The 19,111-nt window shown below is 39.5% G+C and overlaps 1 protein-coding gene across 2 annotated transcripts in view; it reads left to right on the top strand.

Annotated features, from left to right (window-relative positions):
- Positions 1-19,111, top strand: part of LOC117403111 (inactive tyrosine-protein kinase 7-like) — a 98,015-nt gene that overhangs the window by 58,721 nt on the left and 20,183 nt on the right. For both annotated transcript variants that reach the window (XM_034005090.3, XM_034005089.3), the window contains 10 exons: positions 3,941-4,043; positions 4,210-4,394; positions 8,766-8,913; positions 12,249-12,379; positions 13,452-13,718; positions 13,888-14,021; positions 14,571-14,706; positions 16,527-16,646; positions 17,416-17,565; positions 18,166-18,316. In XM_034005090.3, coding sequence (XP_033860981.3) covers positions 3,941-4,043; positions 4,210-4,394; positions 8,766-8,913; positions 12,249-12,379; positions 13,452-13,718; positions 13,888-14,021; positions 14,571-14,706; positions 16,527-16,646; positions 17,416-17,565; positions 18,166-18,316 — 1,525 coding nt within the window. The remainder of the gene's footprint in view (positions 1-3,940; positions 4,044-4,209; positions 4,395-8,765; positions 8,914-12,248; positions 12,380-13,451; positions 13,719-13,887; positions 14,022-14,570; positions 14,707-16,526; positions 16,647-17,415; positions 17,566-18,165; positions 18,317-19,111) is intronic.

Here is a 19,111-nt window from a genome sequence, read left to right as displayed (position 1 = left end):
AGAATATGTTTAAAAAATAAATAAATAAATACATTTTCCCAAATAATCAGGTTTGGTTACAGCTATATTGTAATTAGGGCTGTCAATCGCAGTTAACTTCTACGATTAATGCATAAATGTTTTTAGAGTAATTATTTTAACACACATTAATCGCACTGCTGTGTTTTGAGCCTTTCGGCACACCGTACTTCAATCCCTGCTGCCGCTACATTGGATTGAGTGTCTGAATGCAGTTATTTAAACAGAAAGTTAGTCACTGAACCGCGTAATAGAGTAAAGCACTAAAACTGAGTGGGAGGTTTATTTATTTAAAACGTTCTGACGGCTCATTGGACAGAAAAACGGTTACTTGTCTACTGTTAAAGTGAGTTCCAGTGCCACACTTACAGCATGATTTACAAAAGGGGCAAAATAAAAACTAGGTCGCAAAGTGATTTCTAAAAGCTGATTTGGGTCACTAAGTATATGGCTTTCAAGGGGTTTAGATTAAATGAGTCTTGTTGTTGATGCTTTTAAAATATAAATCAAGTGACGTGGTTACATTAATCATTTTGCAACCTAGTTTTTATTTTGCCCCTTTTGAAAATCATGCTGACAGTACATCTCGTCTGCTGCGTGCTGAACATGCATTCACTTCTGCTACAGACAACAACAATACAACAACAAATTAAACCCACCAGTTTCAACAGAAATTCAGGATCGCTGCAAGCCCACAAATCAAAAGAGGCTCCGTTGCTGGTTTTTTTTTTGGTTTTTTTTTGCGTGTACTATGTAAAGCCTAACAATTTTTTCTTGTTAGTTTACAGTTTTTGGATATGATGACAGGTTTTTTTTATGTTCTCTTTACAATGAACAGTTCATTTCCTAGAACTGCGTACTGTAGCTACATATTTATAATTTTATTTAAAAAAAATTCAAAAAATCAGTCCACAATCACATTTAAAAATAGATATCCTATTTATTCTGTTTTCTGATCTCTGTATGCTGCGATCAAGCTTGAACCGCACATTTTATTGTGTTGGTTGTATTTGTAATTTCTAAATTATTGCCCCAAGTACATTTTGGTCACAGTCTCAATGGGTAAATTTACTGGTTAAATAAATTAAATACATTTTTTTTTTTTTTAATAATTTAGTCGTTGCCAATTATTTTTTTTATTATTTTCTCCCCAATTTGAAACGCCCAATTATTTTTTAGGCTCAGCTCACTGCTACCACCCCTGCGCTGACTCGGGAGGGGCGAAGATGAACACACGCTGTCCTCCAGTCCAGCTGCTACAATGACGGAGCAATAGGCTCAAAACGAAACTTAAGCTGTGAACTCTGTCACATGGTGAGAGGCTTAACTTCAGGCGATCGGAGTACTGCATACACACACTGAATATGTCATTGGAAAGCCCTGAGTCTGTACTTTTAAACAAGCTATGAACTAGGAAGGTTGCTTTTATGGTGCCCGAGTAATATGTACGTAACCTTCGGTGCCCTGGCGCCCCAAAATGAATGGTGCTGAGTTTTAAATGTACTAATACTTACTGCAGTGTACTGAGTTTCTATAATCCTTAAAGATAGTGGCCGAGAATCATGTACGAGAGAATAAAGTCTCGTGGCACTTAAACTATCCAGCACTACTTTGATTTATTTATTTAATTATTTTAAACAGAACTACTCAGAATGCGGATCATAGTGCTTTTGTCACTGACACCCACTTCATTATAGATTGTTGTATCGTTTCAGGCATTCTAAATTGGGTGAAAAATACAGTAGTTTGGTGTCTGAAAATGTCTCTGCGGGATTTTTCCGCACTGAAAGCTGAAGATATGCGGGAGCAACTTGGAAAATGTGCGATTCCTGCGCTGAAATTCTCCTCTCTCTCTCTCTCTCTCTCTCTCTCTCTCTCTCTCTCTCTCTCTCTCTCTCTCTCTCTCTCTCTCTCGCCACTTCATGTTTTTAATGTTGACTTTTACAATTCAGCTGATTCCAGTTCACAGAAAGTTCACTGTGGTTAGATTTATGTTGAGTTTGGCAGTCAACCATAAATGATAAATGTTCAATAAATTACCCTGTGTTTTGAAGATAAAGCTTAAAGGTTAGAATAATTAAATACATAAATAAATATGAAATGGCGTATTAACTAAATTGATAATTTAATGTTTGCATAGCAGCTTTACTGGTCGATTTTTATATAGTCGGAAGGCAGCCTTTCCATCCCCAAACAGCTGTCTGCAATGACTTTTTTTTTTTTTTTTATTTACACCTACAACCCTCCATTCAAAGACTATCTGCTAATTTTAAATGTTTGTCTGCATAATGTGTTTGTCTGCATCTAGGAGTTCCTCTGGCACAGCAGGGAAAGGGTTAAGCACATGTGCCTTTTTCTAGGGAGTGGGGAGCGGGTGTCACTTGGTTCATAATAAAAGCAGCACGTGTTCTGTTGACTTAGACAATTATGAAGGATGTTTCTTAAATAAACAGTATTGTTCCACTAAATACCTTCTTTACCTATTACTGCCAACAAGCTAAAGGAGCTGGACTGCAAGATCTTTTGATTTATTCAGCCAACTCATTCGAATGCCCTGAAAGCTATAGACAGCCCTAATTTGCATCATTTAGTCATAACAAACCAGAGATTGCTGCTTAGTGTTAAAAACATCATCATTTGCTTTTCTCAAAGCTTTTGGTGCCCTAGTGCATATACCACCATTTATCTAAAAGCTAAAAGAGTATGTATGTTAGTTTAAACTATTAAATAATATAGAAAATGTACATTTGAGGTTTGATTTTTATTTGTACAAAAAAAGGAATAGATTTTGCCCAGGAGTAAATTTAATCTGCCTGCTGCAGTAGGTGCTGTGGTGTTCTGTCTAATCTTGCAGATTAGTTTTGATAGTCCTCTTTCTTTTTATAACTGTGTGCTGGAAAACCTCACAAACAAGCAATTAACTGACACAGACTTGTGACTAATTCATTCTTGGCAAAGAGAAAATTAAGTGGCTAGTAATTTTTTTTCTTTTAACGAGAGTGGTCCCTTGTGTGTTTTTTAAATTTATAGTAATATCAGTTTTCAGGGTTTTTACAAAATTAAATTGCAGCCTCAAATTAGGGATATTTTACAAATAGTATGTATATGAGAGGGTTTCTCCTCATCCATTTTAGTCTATTAGAACATTTTTGGAGCTGATAAACTGTGGTACAAGTGTCTAGTGAATAGATACAGTACTCCCTGTATTCAGTTTAAAGTAATCTTGGAAACTGACCAATTTGCGCATCATTGCCCCACTATTATACATATGATTCTCTACATATGCTTACATACCCAAAGGTATTGGACACACTGCTATGTTTTCAATGCAAAATACTCCAATTTATATTAATATTATTACCACCTACTGTAAGAATGTAGAATGTTTCAGGAACATCTGAAAAATATGTTTGAAAACAAACAAAAAAAAAATCAGTTTTCCAGAAATTGTAATTGGTTGGTAATAGGGTAGGCTGTGGCTGTCTACTGTAAATAAACTGTGGGATTGTCAAGTTTTTCCATGATACCCCTCTATTACTGCATATATGAAGACATATTTCTGATTGTCAAAGTCCTGATTTCTTTTTTTTTTTTTTATATATAAGAATTTCTTTAAGCATGAATGGCAACTCCATTAGCTGGAGGTCAACCTGTAAAGTGTATATCTGGGGTTGTTTTTTTTTTGTTTTTTTTTTGTTGGCTGGCAAAGCAGATTACACAGTTCTGCTGCATTTTGTTTAAAGCTCTCCTGTCATGTAATCCGTCCTGGTTTTAGTTATTTATGGTTAAGTTATTCTGGGTTAGACTGCAACAGCACGGTTAACAGGCTTTCTGCAAGCCCATCTGGAGAAGTGCTGAATGTACCCAAGTTGTATGCAAGCCTGCAAGGATTCATTTTTTTTTTCATCTTATTTCTCTGCAGGGTTGGAAACTGGAGTTGTCACCCTGAAGGAGCCGCCCACTGTGTCTGAAATCCAGAGCTCGTCTCCAGTCACGCTGCGCTGCAACATAGACGGGCACCCGCGGTGAGGCCGACTGATACTTTATCTCTTCTTTTGACCTTTTTCTGGTTTTATTTTAGAATTTTATTCATACTTCCCATGTACTGTAAATATTCCCTCCCCCAATTAAATATCAAGACAGGTTTTTACAGCCTAAAACTCAAAATACTTCTCTCTTTGTGTTTTTCAGTCCGACGTGCCAGTGGTTTAAAGATGGCTCAAAGTTGACTGATAAAATCCATCAAATCAACAACAAGGAGCGGACGTTGACCCTGAAGAGTGCCAGTCCTGATGACAATGGGGTTTATTACTGCTGTGCAAAGAACGCAGTGGGCCAGATCTGCAGCAGCGACAACTTTACACTCAGCATTATAGGTGTGTAGTGATTCGCCATGCAAGTTCCACCTGCCAGGTTATACAATAGTCTGATAATAATGTCTGATACTGTGTTTTTAGATTTTTTTTCACACTACTGTAAATATACATTTGTACTGCCCATCTAGAAGGAATTTAATTAAAACACAATCAGGTACTGTATGAGATCTCCATAATGCCAGTCTTTCTCCTTCAGTTAACCCAATTATCTATTATCTTTATTACTTTTAAAAATCTTTGACAGTTTTTTAGCTTTTGTTATATTAGGAAGCCATTGCTTATGTGCTCAGATCTCATTTGAACAGCATGAAGAGTGCTGATTTTAAGGGATTAAGGGAACATCTGCCCCATGTAAAATGAAACAGAGAATTCCTTTAAATAGATAGATGAAAGTAAAAGGAGTGTAAAAACTGCACAGATTTTACACAACTCATCATGTCCATGCAGAGATCATGGTGATATTGTAAGTAGTCTGTTGTGTTTGCCAGGTGTGTTTCCTTGCCTTACACAAGATATGTGTATAGGCATTCTTTCTTTTTTTTTTTTTTAATTACTTCTTCTAAAATAGGGTATTCAAGTGCAGCCGGAGTATTATCTTACCTTGTATTGAAAGGGACATGGGAGCTTGCTTTAGTTCACAGAACAAAATGTGCTTACTCCCATGTACCGTACGTGCATGAATACATTTCACCCTGAAATGCAGAGCAGTAATCAAGTAAAAGGTGGTCAAGCTACTTGGCATATAACTGCATGTTTCCTTCGTGGCATTATTTAAACTGCAATGAGACTGAGTTCTCAGGGTTGCTTTGCTGTAGCACTTTGCAACCAGAACCCTGGGGTAATATTGTATTCCACTTTCCACTGGAATCATGCCTAATTAGGCGCACCAGGAGGAGTGGCTAATTTAGTTATTTTCTCCCCGCCCCTTTAACTAGGGAATGAATTCAAAATATAAAATAAATAATTACAGAGGCGGTCTGAAGTGCTAATCCACATTCTTTACAGCTTACCACAGACATTCGGAGTACTGTAGAGACATTCACTACCTCCCCTGTTTTTAGAAACTTCATTCTTTCTGACATTGTTTGCTTGTTTGTATTTCACTAATCTGCTTTGCTTGATTAATCCCAGCCTCTGTCAGAACCCCCCATTAAGATCATTGTTGTATAATAATGTATAGGGACTGGAGGTTAAGGCAAATGTTGGGTAACTCTGCACTGCCCCCAGTTAACAACTACTCCAGTGACAGCCACATGGGGGATTGAAAGGAAGCTCACTTGGAAAAATTGTCAAATGGTCCCATGCGCACCCCCCCACTCTAGGCTTCTATATTCTTTGCTTTTAACTGTTACACACATACATTTTATATTTTTTACATGTATCATTATTCCCATAAATTTGTTTTTTTTTTGGTTGCTTTAAGCTATGTTAAATATCATACCTTACTTGTGTAATACAACCTGTTTCCATGAAGGACAGGTCTGAGCATACTGCTGCCCATAGTATCATGACACAGCACAGAGATTGAGGAGGAATTAAGTTATGCACGTGTGACTGGTCATTCACCTTTTAACCACTGCTGATTTTTATAATTGTTTAAATGGGCATTCGTTAAGTGCCAGCAGTAAAATGTGCTGCTGTGGATTTGTGTGTTTTGCTGATGGGCTTTAACTATTTATTCGGCTTCTTAGAAAGAACTCAGATGGAGGGAGTGAGAAATCGGTAGGTTGGTAATTGATGAACTGTAATAACCAAGGTTGAGTGTGCTGCTCTTAATGTTACTGTGGATGTCTTTTTACAGTAATGTTTAAAACATCAGCCACCGAGGGGATAGAGGTATATTATTGCCTCGCTCGTCCTGGTTCCTGCTACATAAATTTGCCAGAGATTAACGTTTTTCCAGAAGACTTTTCTCTAATTTTATAAACTAGTTCCCTCAAGTTATGACTTTATGCTTAAAGACTGAGGAACTAGATCCCAAAGGCACATTTGATGCAGAGTCACTTCAGATGTTTGTCCCAGTTTTTTCTGGCTTTGCACTGTTTATTGGTGTGGGGCATACTTTGTATATGCTTTCAAAATGTAATCGAATATATTCTTTCATTTTGCTTTAGTGAGAAACAAAAGCATAATTGCTTCCATGTTGTAGTAGTATAATATCTGGAGTAAAATAAAGCTGCTACCCCCATCAAATACCTTTTTTAAAGAAAGGTGAGAAGCAGTTTCTGTACAAGTGAATGTGTGCGACTTTATTTCGGACCTTATTTATGCATTGGTCTACTTTTCTGTGTTATATATATATATATATATATATATATATATATATATATATATATATATATATATATATATATATATATATATATATATATATATATATATATATATTATACACAGCTCTGGAAAAAATTGAGACCACTGCAAAAGTATCAGTTTCTCTGGTTTTACTATTTATAGGTATGTGTTTGGGTAAAATGAACATTTTTGTTTTATTCTATAAACTACTGACAACATTTCTCCCAAATTCCAAATAAAAATATTGTCATTTTAGAGCATTTATTTGCAGAAAATGACAACTGGTCAAAATAACAAAAAAGATGCAGTGTTGTCAGACCTCGAATAATGCAAAGAAAATAAGTTCAGATTCATTTTTAAACAACACAATACTAATGTTTTAACTTAGGAAGAGTTCAGAAATCAATATTTGGTGGAATAACCCTGATTTTCAAGCACAGCTTTCATGCGCCTTGGCATGCTCTCCACCAGTCTTTCACATTGATGTTGGGTGACTTTATGCCACTCCTGGCGCAAAACTTCAAGCAGCTCGGCTTTGTTTGATGGCTTGTGACCATCCATCTTCCTCTTGATCACATTCCAGAGGTTTTCAATGGGGTTCAGGTCTGGAGATTGGGCTGGCCATGACAGGGTCTTGATCTGGTGGTCTTCCATCCACACCTTGATTGACCTGGCTGTGTGGCATGGAGCATTGTCTTGCTGGAAAAACCAATCCTCAGAGTTGGGGAACATTGTCAGAGCAGAGGGAAGCAAGTTTTTTCTTCCAGGACAACCTTGTACTTGGCTTGATTCATGACAAAGCTGCCAGATTCCAGCCTTGCTGAAGCACCCCCAGATCATCACTGATCCTCCACCACATTTCACAGTGGGTGCGAGACACTGTGGCTTGTAGGCCTCTCCAGGTCTCCATCTAACCATTAGACGACCAGGTGTTGGACAAAGCTGAAAATTGGACTCATCTGGGGGTGCTTCAGCAAGGCTGAAATTGGGCAGATTTGTCTTTGTGAAGGACGCATGAATCAAGCCAAGTACAAGGTTGTCCTGGAAGAAAACTTGCTTCCTTCTGCTCTGACAATGTTCCCCAACTCTGAGGATTGGGTTTTCCTGCAGGACAATGCTCCATGCCACACAGCCAGGTCAATCAAGGTGTGGATGGAGGACCACCAGATCAAGACCCTGTCATGGCCAGCCCAATCTCCAGACCTGAACCCCATTGAAAACCTCTGGAATGTGATCAAGAGGAAGATGGATGGTCACAAGCCATCAAACAAAGCCGAGCTGCTTGAATTTTTGCGCCAGGAGTGGCATGAAGTCACCCAACATCAATGTGAAAGACTGGTGGAGAGCATGCCAAGACGCATGAAAGCTGTGCTTGAAAATCAGGGTTATTCCACCAAATACTGATTTCTGAACTCTTCCTAAGTTAAAACATTAGTATTGTGTTTAAAAATGAATATGAACTTATTTTCTTTGCATTATTCGAGGTCTGACAACACTGCATCTTTTTTATTATTTTGACCAGTTGTCATTTTCTGCAAATAAATGCTCTAAATGACAATATTTTTATTTGGAATTTGGGAGAAATGTTGTCAGTAGTTTATAGAATAAAACAAAAATGTTCATTTTACCCAAACACATACCTATAAATAGTAAAACCAGAGAAACTGATAATTTTGCAGTGGTCTCTTAATTTTTTCCAGAGCTGTATTATTTTTATATATATATATATATATAATATATATATATATATATATATATATATATAATATAAATAATTTAGTCATCGCCAATGGTTTTTATCCTGGTTTTCTCCCAACTTTGGAATGCCCAATTATAGTTTTTATCCCGGTTCACCGCTGCAACCCCCTGGCGACTCAGGGAAAACGCCTTTTACTGGATGCGCCACTCAGGAGCCCCTCTGTTTATATTTTTCATAGCCATTTATAAATTCAGTTATATGAATGAATGTGAACATGGTAATTTCAGCAATGTTTGTTCAGTTTTTCTATATACCAAACCTTGAGAGGCTTGCACTGTATAAATGTTAATTGCATGGTGGTGTTTTTCCCTCCCCAGATGAAAGTTACCCTCAGCCGCTGATCATTCCTCGGGACCAGGTAGTGAACAGGAACGAGGAGGCAATGTTTCACTGCCAGTTCACGGCCCAGCCACCGCCTGTGCAAGAGTGGTTCTTCGAAGGTGAACTTATCGCAAACAAGACACGGTATGGAAGATGTTTAATCTTCCCCATTTCTGTCCCCAAGTCTAAAGATTCCACAGTTGCTCACTCACTGTGTCTTTTCTATCCACCTTATATAACCTTATCCCACCCAAGACCAAACAAACTAACATGTGGTTAGAATCCATGTAAATAAATGCAATTTTTGAAATTGTGATAAGGATTCTGTACTGATTGTACTTGTGATTAACTTAATCTAACTTGGCAAGGTGTTTCACTCGTTTATCATCTTGTGACACAGGCTGTGATTGAGCACATCTAAGCCTTGAGCACTGTGCAGAAAAACCACACCCTCACACTTGTGTATGAGTTATGCAGTTCAAACAGATTTACTCTTGGAAACAGAATAATGTTCCAAATGCTAGAAGTTAATGGTGGGAGACTTGCATCCCTCAACTTTCTTGATGCAGTAAAAACCCAAGAGACACAACAGAAACTTGTCTGTAGGAGGAACTAAAGGGTAGCCAAAAATGTGTTCTACCTGCGTAGCAGTCATAAGCAGTACAGATTTAGAAACTCTCAAATTCTGGCACCCAGTCCTAGGTTTCCGAACTCCCTTAGGAACTTGTTTAGGTATGTCACTGGGCAGTCACTGTGCTTTTGTGTGTGTGTGTGTGTTTGTATTCATAGATAGATCGATTGACATAGATGTATGTTGATTATGAATAGGGCTTCTGGATGGAGGCTTGTTAGCAGGATTTAAAGCTGTTTTACAGTTAAGACACGGAGGATTTAAAACATAATTGTGGCAATGTACAAAAATGCGTACACACAAAAACCTCAGAAGAATGTGCCCGTGACCATAGGGATTTTGCTGTGGAAGACAACAAAGGAAAGAAGGTACAATTTAAGTGTGCAAGTACTGTCGAGTTACTATACATATTTTGACACACACACACACGCGAAAAAAACACTCAAGCATTTTGGAAAGTAACCGAAAACACTAATTTCATTCAGTATATCAAAAACGAAAGCCCCGAAAAAAAACGATTTACATAAAACTCGAAAATAGCTAAAAATAAGCACTGAAAAATACAATTAATAAAACCCGAAAAACAGAAGCCCTAATTATGAACTATAAACTGCCATCTCTCTGCTGTTTTAATAATAATACTGTAATAAATACAGCCTTTTTGCAGATGAAACCAAGCTCTTTTAGCTCGACAGATTTACTTTTAATAGGCAAGTTTTCAGATTTTATTATAATAGCAGTCTGGATTTTGTTTGCATTTCCTCTGCATTTAAGAGCAGTGTGTATTTTCTTTGGGGGTGATAGTTTGGAAAGAGTTTTGTGTGTGTGAGGCAGTTTGGCAGTGTCCCGAAACGTGTTACTGACATGTCAGTATGGTTAATGGGTCGAGTGTAAAGGGAAAATGTCTCTGCTATTACCGCGCAGGATTGTTTAAGTTCTGGAGTGCTTTTTGGTGTGCCAGAGACAGGGAAAAGACAGGTTTCAATGGGGCTTGTTTAACTTTTTGGGTGGGGTCTGGTAATCTACCTCTTGTGCTTTTAATTGCCTAGTGACAGACCTCATTTAAACTTTGGAACAAGTGGCATTTTTAAATACTTTAAAGCGGGGGATCTTCAACTGGGTGTTGGGACCCCCTAGGGGGTTACTGAAAGGTTTGCAAGTGCTCCGCCTTGGTTCTTTTTTATTATATTTTATTCATACCTGCTCAGTCATATAGAGCAACCTCAAACATGCCAGTGCAATCAACTGGACCAATCAAATCATCTCTGCTTAATCACATCGAGCTGCTTGCTTATTGGGAGACCAGTATGTAGTGGCTATGCTAGTGCATTTAATTGGCCTCCTGTTTTAAACCTATTGAAATGTTAAGGGTCTCCCGAGTGGCACATCCAGTAAAAGCGCTCCGCGTGGAGTGCAGGATGCGCCTAATAGCCTGGATGTTGCCGGTTCGAATCCAGGCTATTCCACTGCCTACCGTGGACGGGAGTTCCCAGGGGAGGGGGAGGGGGAGGGGGAGGGGGAGGGGGGGTTAGCTCGGGCAGGATGTCCTAGGCTCACCGCGCACCAGCAACCCCTGTAGTCTGGCCATGCGCCTGCAGGCTTGCCTGTAAGCTGCCCAGAGCTGTGTTGTCCTCTGACGCTGTAGCTTTGAGGTGACTGTATAGTGGGCCTGCAGTGTGAAAAGAAACGGTCGGCTGACAGCGCACTCTTTGGAGGACAGTGTGTGTTCATCTTCAACGCTCCTGAGTCAGCGCAGGGGTGGTAGCGGTGAGCTGAGCCTAAAAATTACTGACTATTCCAAATTGGGAGAAAAAAAATGAAGAAAAAAAATAAATAAATTGGCAACTATTGAAATGTCATAGTAAGTTTGAACACATGGAACGGCAGCTGAAAACCCCTTTCTTGTGTATTCAAACAGCTGCTACTGGTATGTATCGTGGTTCTTTGATCATTCATGCTAACCAGTATGTGGTTTTAAGTTGGCCACCCAAGTATGTTCAATATTGGTTTTGTTTGGTGGTGGTGGTAGGGGACTTCACATTTTAGATTGACTGAATAAGTGAACATGCAATTGTTTTATTTTTGCTGTCATAAGTAGTGCTTGCCCATGACCATGAGATCCCTCCTGCATTTTAGTTAGTCCAGGTATTGTCCAACTATGCCCTTAAACCCTTACTAAGTTTATTTGGTAGAACCTGTTTATCCAGCTGAAGAACAGCTGGATAACAGGTAACAGACTTGAGTCCTCCTCCGTGGTGAATAGGGGCCTTAACTCCACTCAAAACCGCAGATCACTCTCGCGGTATAAAAGATAACTTCACTCAAGAGAGCAGACAAGGAAACCAGTTAAATATATAATATGCATATCTCTTCCCATTTTAATTTTATTTTTTCAGATTGGAACTGTCTAGAACAGTTAGTCAAATTGTGCTTGGTAAAAACTTGGGTACAGACAGTAATTATGGATTTACCTACTTTATCTTATATTAATCTAGCTGTATTTTGACTACAGTTTTACTGGTAATTTGTAGCTATTTCGTTTAGTAATCTGCAGAATAACATTCTGTACATAAACTGTACGGGGGGGGGGGGGGCATAAGATTACATTTAGACATACCATAAAACTAAACATGAAATATCACTGTGCTGTCTACCAATGGAGGGCACACCCAGTGTTAACTGATCACTCACAGTTTTGAGACACTGCAGCAAAGAGATGTACATTTTTGAAAGTTGATATTCAGTTAATGAAAAAGGTCAGACGTTGCTACCTTGTTCTACATTTGGTCCAGTCCAGCAAAGGAACAGCGTTTCTAATGCATGCTTTTTTGTTTTGTGTGTTTTCTAGGGTGGTTTTGTTCAACAATGGCTCCCTGCAGATCACCCAGGTGAAGACTCGCAACACTGGGGTTTACAAGTGTGTGGCGAAGGGACCAAAAGGCAATTCTGCAGAGGTGACCGCAACACTGAGAATAGCAGGTGCAGTATGAAGTGAACAGAAAAATTAATTCAAGCAAACACATTCTAAACAACACCAAGTGTTTGCTGCAAGAGATGTTTTAAAAAAGTATTATAAACAACCAAAAAAAAGCTAAGGTTTATAACACATTCTGTTGCTGCTTCGTGTGTGGTTATGCAAATTTCTTTTTTTTTCCCACCTGGGGCATTGATAGACTTGATTCACTCCCTGCTTTTGTCGTATTATTGCATGCCTTTGTGCAAATGAAAGCAATTCTCAGTCACAGCTATTTGTGCTTGGGAGTGACTCAATTGATTACCAATATTAAGTTTACTAGAACAACCATTATGATCAAGTCCTGCTTCATTGTTAATATGTAGCGTTTCGTCTGGAATGGGATTTAAACCAGGGATCTGCAGGTTATATGTTATCAGTGTTAACCTACCGAATCACAGCCCTAATTAATTGCTTAATTCGCAGTTTAAAACTGGGTTGTTGGAGAGATTCAGAAATGATTACAAGCTGTTAAGTCATTAATATTTTTAATTTTAATCTTTAAAAACAACTTTAATTGAGCTTTTATTAACGGACAAGTACACAATCAGGTTTTAAGAAGCTTTGTATTTGAATATATTCCAATGTAATATACTTTTTTAGAAAAGGATAACCTAGCCTTTTGAAAGGACAATGGTTATTGGTTCATAAAATAACCTTGATTTATATTATAGAAACAACATTAGTGAAGGAATCTGGCAGGTAAATAAATATATATATATATATATATATATATATATATATATATATATATATATATAATATATATATATTTCCATAAATCTATGAGGTTGATTGGTAGCTGATGTTTTGGAGCACTCAATAGATCTACAGTAAAATGAAAACAAACCTATAGTAATAAACAATATGAACTATACTGCATTATTTAAAGTTTGCATTCTATTCCAGCACTCTGATATAACATAGGTTGCTAATATATGTAAAATTCTGTTTGCAAAATATTGTGGTCCTTGTAGGACATGTAGAAGGCAATGCAGTAGAAGTTCTAATGAGCCTGCCTTGTTGTTCTTGCCCCAGACATTGAGGACATGATGCCGATGAAACCGGAGGTCTTCACTGCGGACACCATGCAGCGTGTGTACTGCCGCCCGCCCCAGGGACACCCAGAGCCGACTGTGTGGTGGGAGAGGGAGGGCATCAGGATCCCCTCCAGCGGGCGAGTCTACAGTGAGGGCAAGGAACTCATCTTCAGCCCCATAGAAGGAGGAGACTCAGGGACATACACCTGCCTCGCCGAGAACAAAGCTGGCCTGAAGAAACAGGAGATGACCATCACTGTGGCGAGTGAGTATTTTCTCCACTGCAGGTCCTTTTTCAACAGTTACATTTTTCTGCTCTTTTTACCAATACAATTACTCCACCCCCATTTTTGACTTTATAACCATCTTTCTATGTAATAAAAGCATTTTTTTGACATTAAGTTTCATTTTCCTTTCTTGTTATTGACTCGCAGCCAAACCAGAGTGGGTAACAAAGCCCACGGACAGTCAGTTGGAGGAGGGTAAGCCAGGATTCCTTCACTGTCAGGCCAAAGCCACTCCAGACCCACAAGTGACCTGGTACCGCAACAGCATCGATATCTCTGACGTAAGGGGCTGATTGAGAACTCAACTGCTGTAGTGAATGTAGAGCACTTCTGAGCTGAGGGCCAGGACTGTTATATCCTAGAACAAAGTAGATGGTGAAACCTTTTACAGTGAACACATGTCCATGTTAACACCGCATTGTTTAATTAGTATACAAATGAATATGGTCATTTTATTTTTCTAGAAATTTGGATTTAGTGTAGGTAAGCTAATTTAAATAGGTTAATATGCATTTATACAGTATAAAAGCTATTAAGCCTGAAGACATTAGCTGCTTTGGAAATGTCAGTGGTGGTGTTCTTTGGGACACAAGAGGACATGGTAATAAAAAATCAATTGTCCTTGGTGTTAACATAGATACTCATTTGATTTAGTACATGTGTTGTACCATAGTTGAAGTGTTAGTCGCAGCAAAAAAGAGATGGGTTTTTAAACTACGCATGGATCAGTGATTATATTTGCTGTTTGCTGCTGCTGTTTGTTCTGACAATTTATGATGATATGCCTTTATTGTGTTACCTGAATCCTTATCCACTCTGTCTTGTTTTAGGATGGTCGTTTCAAGATCTTTCCGAATGGGACCCTCTGCATCCATAAAGTGGAGGTGTATGACGGGACCATCTACCAGTGCTCCAGTGGCACCCCTGCCGGCAGGATAGATGGGCAGGCCCGGGTGCATGTGCTGGGTGAGGATCCTTACTCAATGGTTTGCCAAAAGATGGCATTTTAGGGCGGTCTGTTGTACAAGGTCCTTGAAGTTTCTAGAGTGCACATGTACTGTGCATTAAGTAAACTCTAAGCAGGTTGTTTTTCAAAACTCTTGTAGATTTTGGCAATATTCACTGACTTACTACATTTTCAGATGTTTTATATTTCTGTTAAATAATTATTCACAAAATGTGATTCGACTTTATCAAGTGAGATAAACCGGTTCCCTGTGAGTATGTACTTACAGAAATGAGGACCTCCTAACAGGACCTCCCACTGAGACTGCAGACGGGGAACGAACTCAGTCAAAATATATCTGCATGACTACAATTCTTTATAGCTGGAGGACATACTAGGGCAAATCTACACTTGACCTTTTAACTAAGCTTCTGCAGGTTGTGCCTAGAGGTAGCTCAAGCCGCCCAAATGTTTAAGAAGTGGAAATGTGGTCAGCGTCTTACTAGCCCCTTGTTGGCCCAGGAGACTGGTCTTCAACCCTGATGCAGCTCCTGAGCAGCCAGTCATGGAGACAGCAGGTCCTGGTGCTTGGCCACAGTCAGGCACGGGGGACCTTACGGCATCCCGACCCATTGAGCCTGCAGCTCTGGGTTTGTCCCCTGAAGCATTTGAGCCGTCCTGGGTCTGTCCAATAGGGTTATTGACACCCTGTAAAATGCCAGAGCAGCGTCCACGCGTTCCCAGTGCAGGTACAAGTGGGGCGGCTTTCAGATGTGATGTCTGCCTCATGGGTTCGGCCCCACGACTTGTCCCATGGCAGTTATACTGCAATTTTTGCAGGACCTTTTTGACGAGGGGAAATCCACCTCTACATTGAAGGTCTATCTGGGAGCTATTTCAGCTTACCATGTCAAGATTGACTCGGTCTCCCCAGGAGCTCACTTCTTGGCAGTGCAATTTTTGAAAGGGGCTCGTCGGCTTTCTATGAAGGACATTGTTCCTCGCTGGAGGCTAAACGTGGTGCTTAATGCACTCATGTAGCCTCCATTTGAGGCCATGCATTCATCTGAGCTGAAATATCCATCACTCAAAGCAGTTTTCTTGCTTGCTATCACCAGCGGGTGATTGAGATGCAGGCATTCTCTATAGCGAAAGCTTGCTTAATTGTTACATAGGTCAGTAATAAGGTTACACTGTACCAATCCTGCCTTTTTGCCGAAGACGATCTCTGCATTCCATGTCAACCAGTCTGTGGAATTGGAGGCTTTCCATCCACCTCCTTTTCTGTCTGACAGGGAGTGACAGCTCCATACGCTTTGCCCAGTCTGGGCACTGGCATACTACGTTGACAGGATGAAAAGCTGGAGGCAGTCCGAACAATTTATTATGATAACCTAACCTAATAAGATAATGCTGCTGATGGGTCAAAAAAGCCAGGCCCTGATGTGAAGAATTGTCCTACTTATTACATTTTAATACATCCGGCAAAGGAACTTGTATTTTCCATTTGACAATTTTATATGGGGCATTTACAAAGATTTTAAAATATTTAATGAGGTACACCTTTGGGCACAAGAAAATAAATATTGCAGATTAGTAGCACTTATGTCATACAGCCTGTATACTGCATGTACATAATGCAAATCAGTGACGCTTGTGTGATGCACAAATTCCCCTTGGACCCTTACGACTATGAATTAGCTCTAATTTGAGGTCGAACCTGTGTTTGAAGCAATGAAACCCCTTTATTGTTCTTCCAAGCCTCTTGACCGGATTTCTTTTAATATATATATATATATATATATATATATATATGTGTGTGTGTGTGTGTCTGTTTCAGAGCGGCTGAAGTTCACCCCTCCTCCACAGCCCCTGCAGTGCATGGAGCTGGATAAAGAGACCAGTGTGCAGTGCTCCGCCACAGGCCGTGAGAAACCCACCATCCAGTGGATAAAAGCAGGTCGGTTAGCGCAGCCCGGCAGAAAGGTCTTATTTATACAGGATCTGTTTGTGTGCCCACTGCCCACCGAGATTGTGACAAGGTGATGGGGTGTAAAGGAATTGCGTGCAAAACTTCTCTTTGTCTCTAAGGAAGTTGTTGTCTTTTTCAACATGCTGCATGCTGGGAATACTTGACCACTGTCCTATTGCAGTATCAAAACTACAAGGGAAATTTAATTTTAGACTACTGCCACAGCTATTCCGAATGTGGGAATGCCAAGAAACTCTACATTCTTATTAAAATTAATGTGAACTAAGGAATGCAGTTTTTACTGTTCATTAATGTTGTTGTTGTTATTATTATTATTATTATTATTATTATTATTATTATTATTATTTTTATTTATTATTATTATTTATTTCTTAGCAGACGCCCTTATCCAGGGCTACTTACAATTGTTACAAGATATTACATTATTTTTACATACAATTACCCATTTATACAGTTGGGTTTTTACTGGAGCAATCTAGGTAAAGTACCTTGCTCAAGGGTACAGCAGCAGTGTCCCCCACCGAGGATTGAACCCACGACCCTCCAGTCAAGAGTCCAGAGCCCTAACCACTACTCCACACTTACCCCTATGGCCACTAGGGGTGCAGGAGTGACTTGCAACAGAGCAAAGATTTTGTAACTCTGGCTCTACAGCTTAATATGTAAATTACGTTCCCCATTACCTTCAGTGGAATTGCCCAGATACTATAGAAATCATTATATAACCTTCCTTCAGGTGATGGCGAAATGGTACCTTATGTTGAGCACCAAGGCGGAATACTCCATTTCACCAAAGTGACACGGAGTGATGCTGGCAACTACACCTGTATTGCCTCCAACAGCCAGCAGGGGGAAATCCGGGCAATGGTGCATCTCAATGTAGCAGGTAAGTTGCTGAGCTTTTGGGAAGGGATGGGATTTGGGGCAGGGGGGCGGCCTTCATCTGTGTAGCTTTCAACAAGATATCTACAAAGAATGTGGTGGTGTTCACCCAAGCCCATTTGAATCAGCTTGAGCACAGCTGCCCTGTAATAAGTACAAGAAGCTCCCTGGTTATTGTTGGCCTCTAACATGAATGAAAGAAAACTGTTTCAACAAAGACTGATGGACGTGTCATTTCTTTGTTATTAATCTCTTAGGAGCCCAACTAATTCCTCTCTTCGTAGGCTTTTTAAAAGTGATGTATTTATTGAGGATTCAGCAAACATCTCAGGCTTTTTTTGTAGTTGCTGTATTCATGGAAGAGCTTGTGTTGTGAAATATAATTTGTTTGTAACGTCATTATTGCATTCAGAATAGATGATCCAGCCCATCAAAGTCTTCGGTCCTAGTTAGCTATGAGCTAGATGCCTTTAACCTTAATTAAAATGTAATGGGACTTGGGTCTTTTCAGAAACGCACTTGGGCTCTTCTACTAAGAAATCCATATTCTCTTATGCCCGATATTTTTATTTATGTTTTTCATTTATCATTCATTCTTCCACAGTGTATATACTGTTCAAGTTGGACCCTGAGAACACAACGGTGTACCAGGGGCACACGGCTATTCTTCACTGCCAGGCTACTGGAGACCCAGCTCCTTCCATACACTGGAAGATCAAGGACAGGATCCTGGACTCCAGCAAAACCTCACCAAAGTAAGAGGAGGGGAACAGCAAAATGGGCATTGCAGCAGAAAGCATAAAATAGGCATGTGTTGAGAGGTAGAGGGGTGGGATTCCTTTGTTCAAATGAAGGTATATGTTGCAACTGGTGCTGTCTTTTTACCTGTGAAAGTTTACTGTTCGTGACATTAATTCCTGGAGCCCCCCATCTCCTTTCAGAACAGACAAATTACATAGATTCAACCCTCTTTTGTATGCACCATCAAGTAAGACTATAATACATTTGTTACCTGGATTCAGTCTGCTTTATATTCCTGTGTTTATTGGTCTGATCCACCCATATACCAAGTCTCTCTGCACATTCTGCTGCCTTGGCTGATGACAGTGTGCGTTCCCGAGATCTGGGGTGTTATGGCATTAGTCTCAACTTGATGATTAACTTGTCACCCCAGTTCTTTTTTACTTCCTGTCTTTTCTTTCGCCACTTTGCAGGAATTAGTTTAATCTGTTTTTTGTCTTAGTTTTACAATACTGTACTGTTGGGCTTGCTTCAAGGCAGAGTCTCAACCCTGCGTTGTTGAAATGGCATTTAGTTGCTCCATTCAGCCACTTTGTCTGTTTTTAAACCCTTTTTGGAATGAATGTTAAGTGCTTATTTAACCTTGTAAATGTAATCACTTGGATGCCGGCTTGATGGCAAACTGCTGTTTTCACATCAGTCTCTTAATTGATGATAAAAAATAATCTTCCCCCCCCTCTATTTATTTATTCTGGTCAAACTGGTCACGCATGCTTCCACAACAGCTTCCAGCTGTACAGTTCTGTTTT

Source organism: Acipenser ruthenus, chromosome 5, assembly GCF_902713425.1.
Source record: "Acipenser ruthenus chromosome 5, fAciRut3.2 maternal haplotype, whole genome shotgun sequence".
NCBI classification, from domain to species: Eukaryota; Metazoa; Chordata; class Actinopteri; order Acipenseriformes; family Acipenseridae; genus Acipenser; species Acipenser ruthenus.
This window is presented reverse-complemented; position numbering and strand designations above follow the sequence as displayed.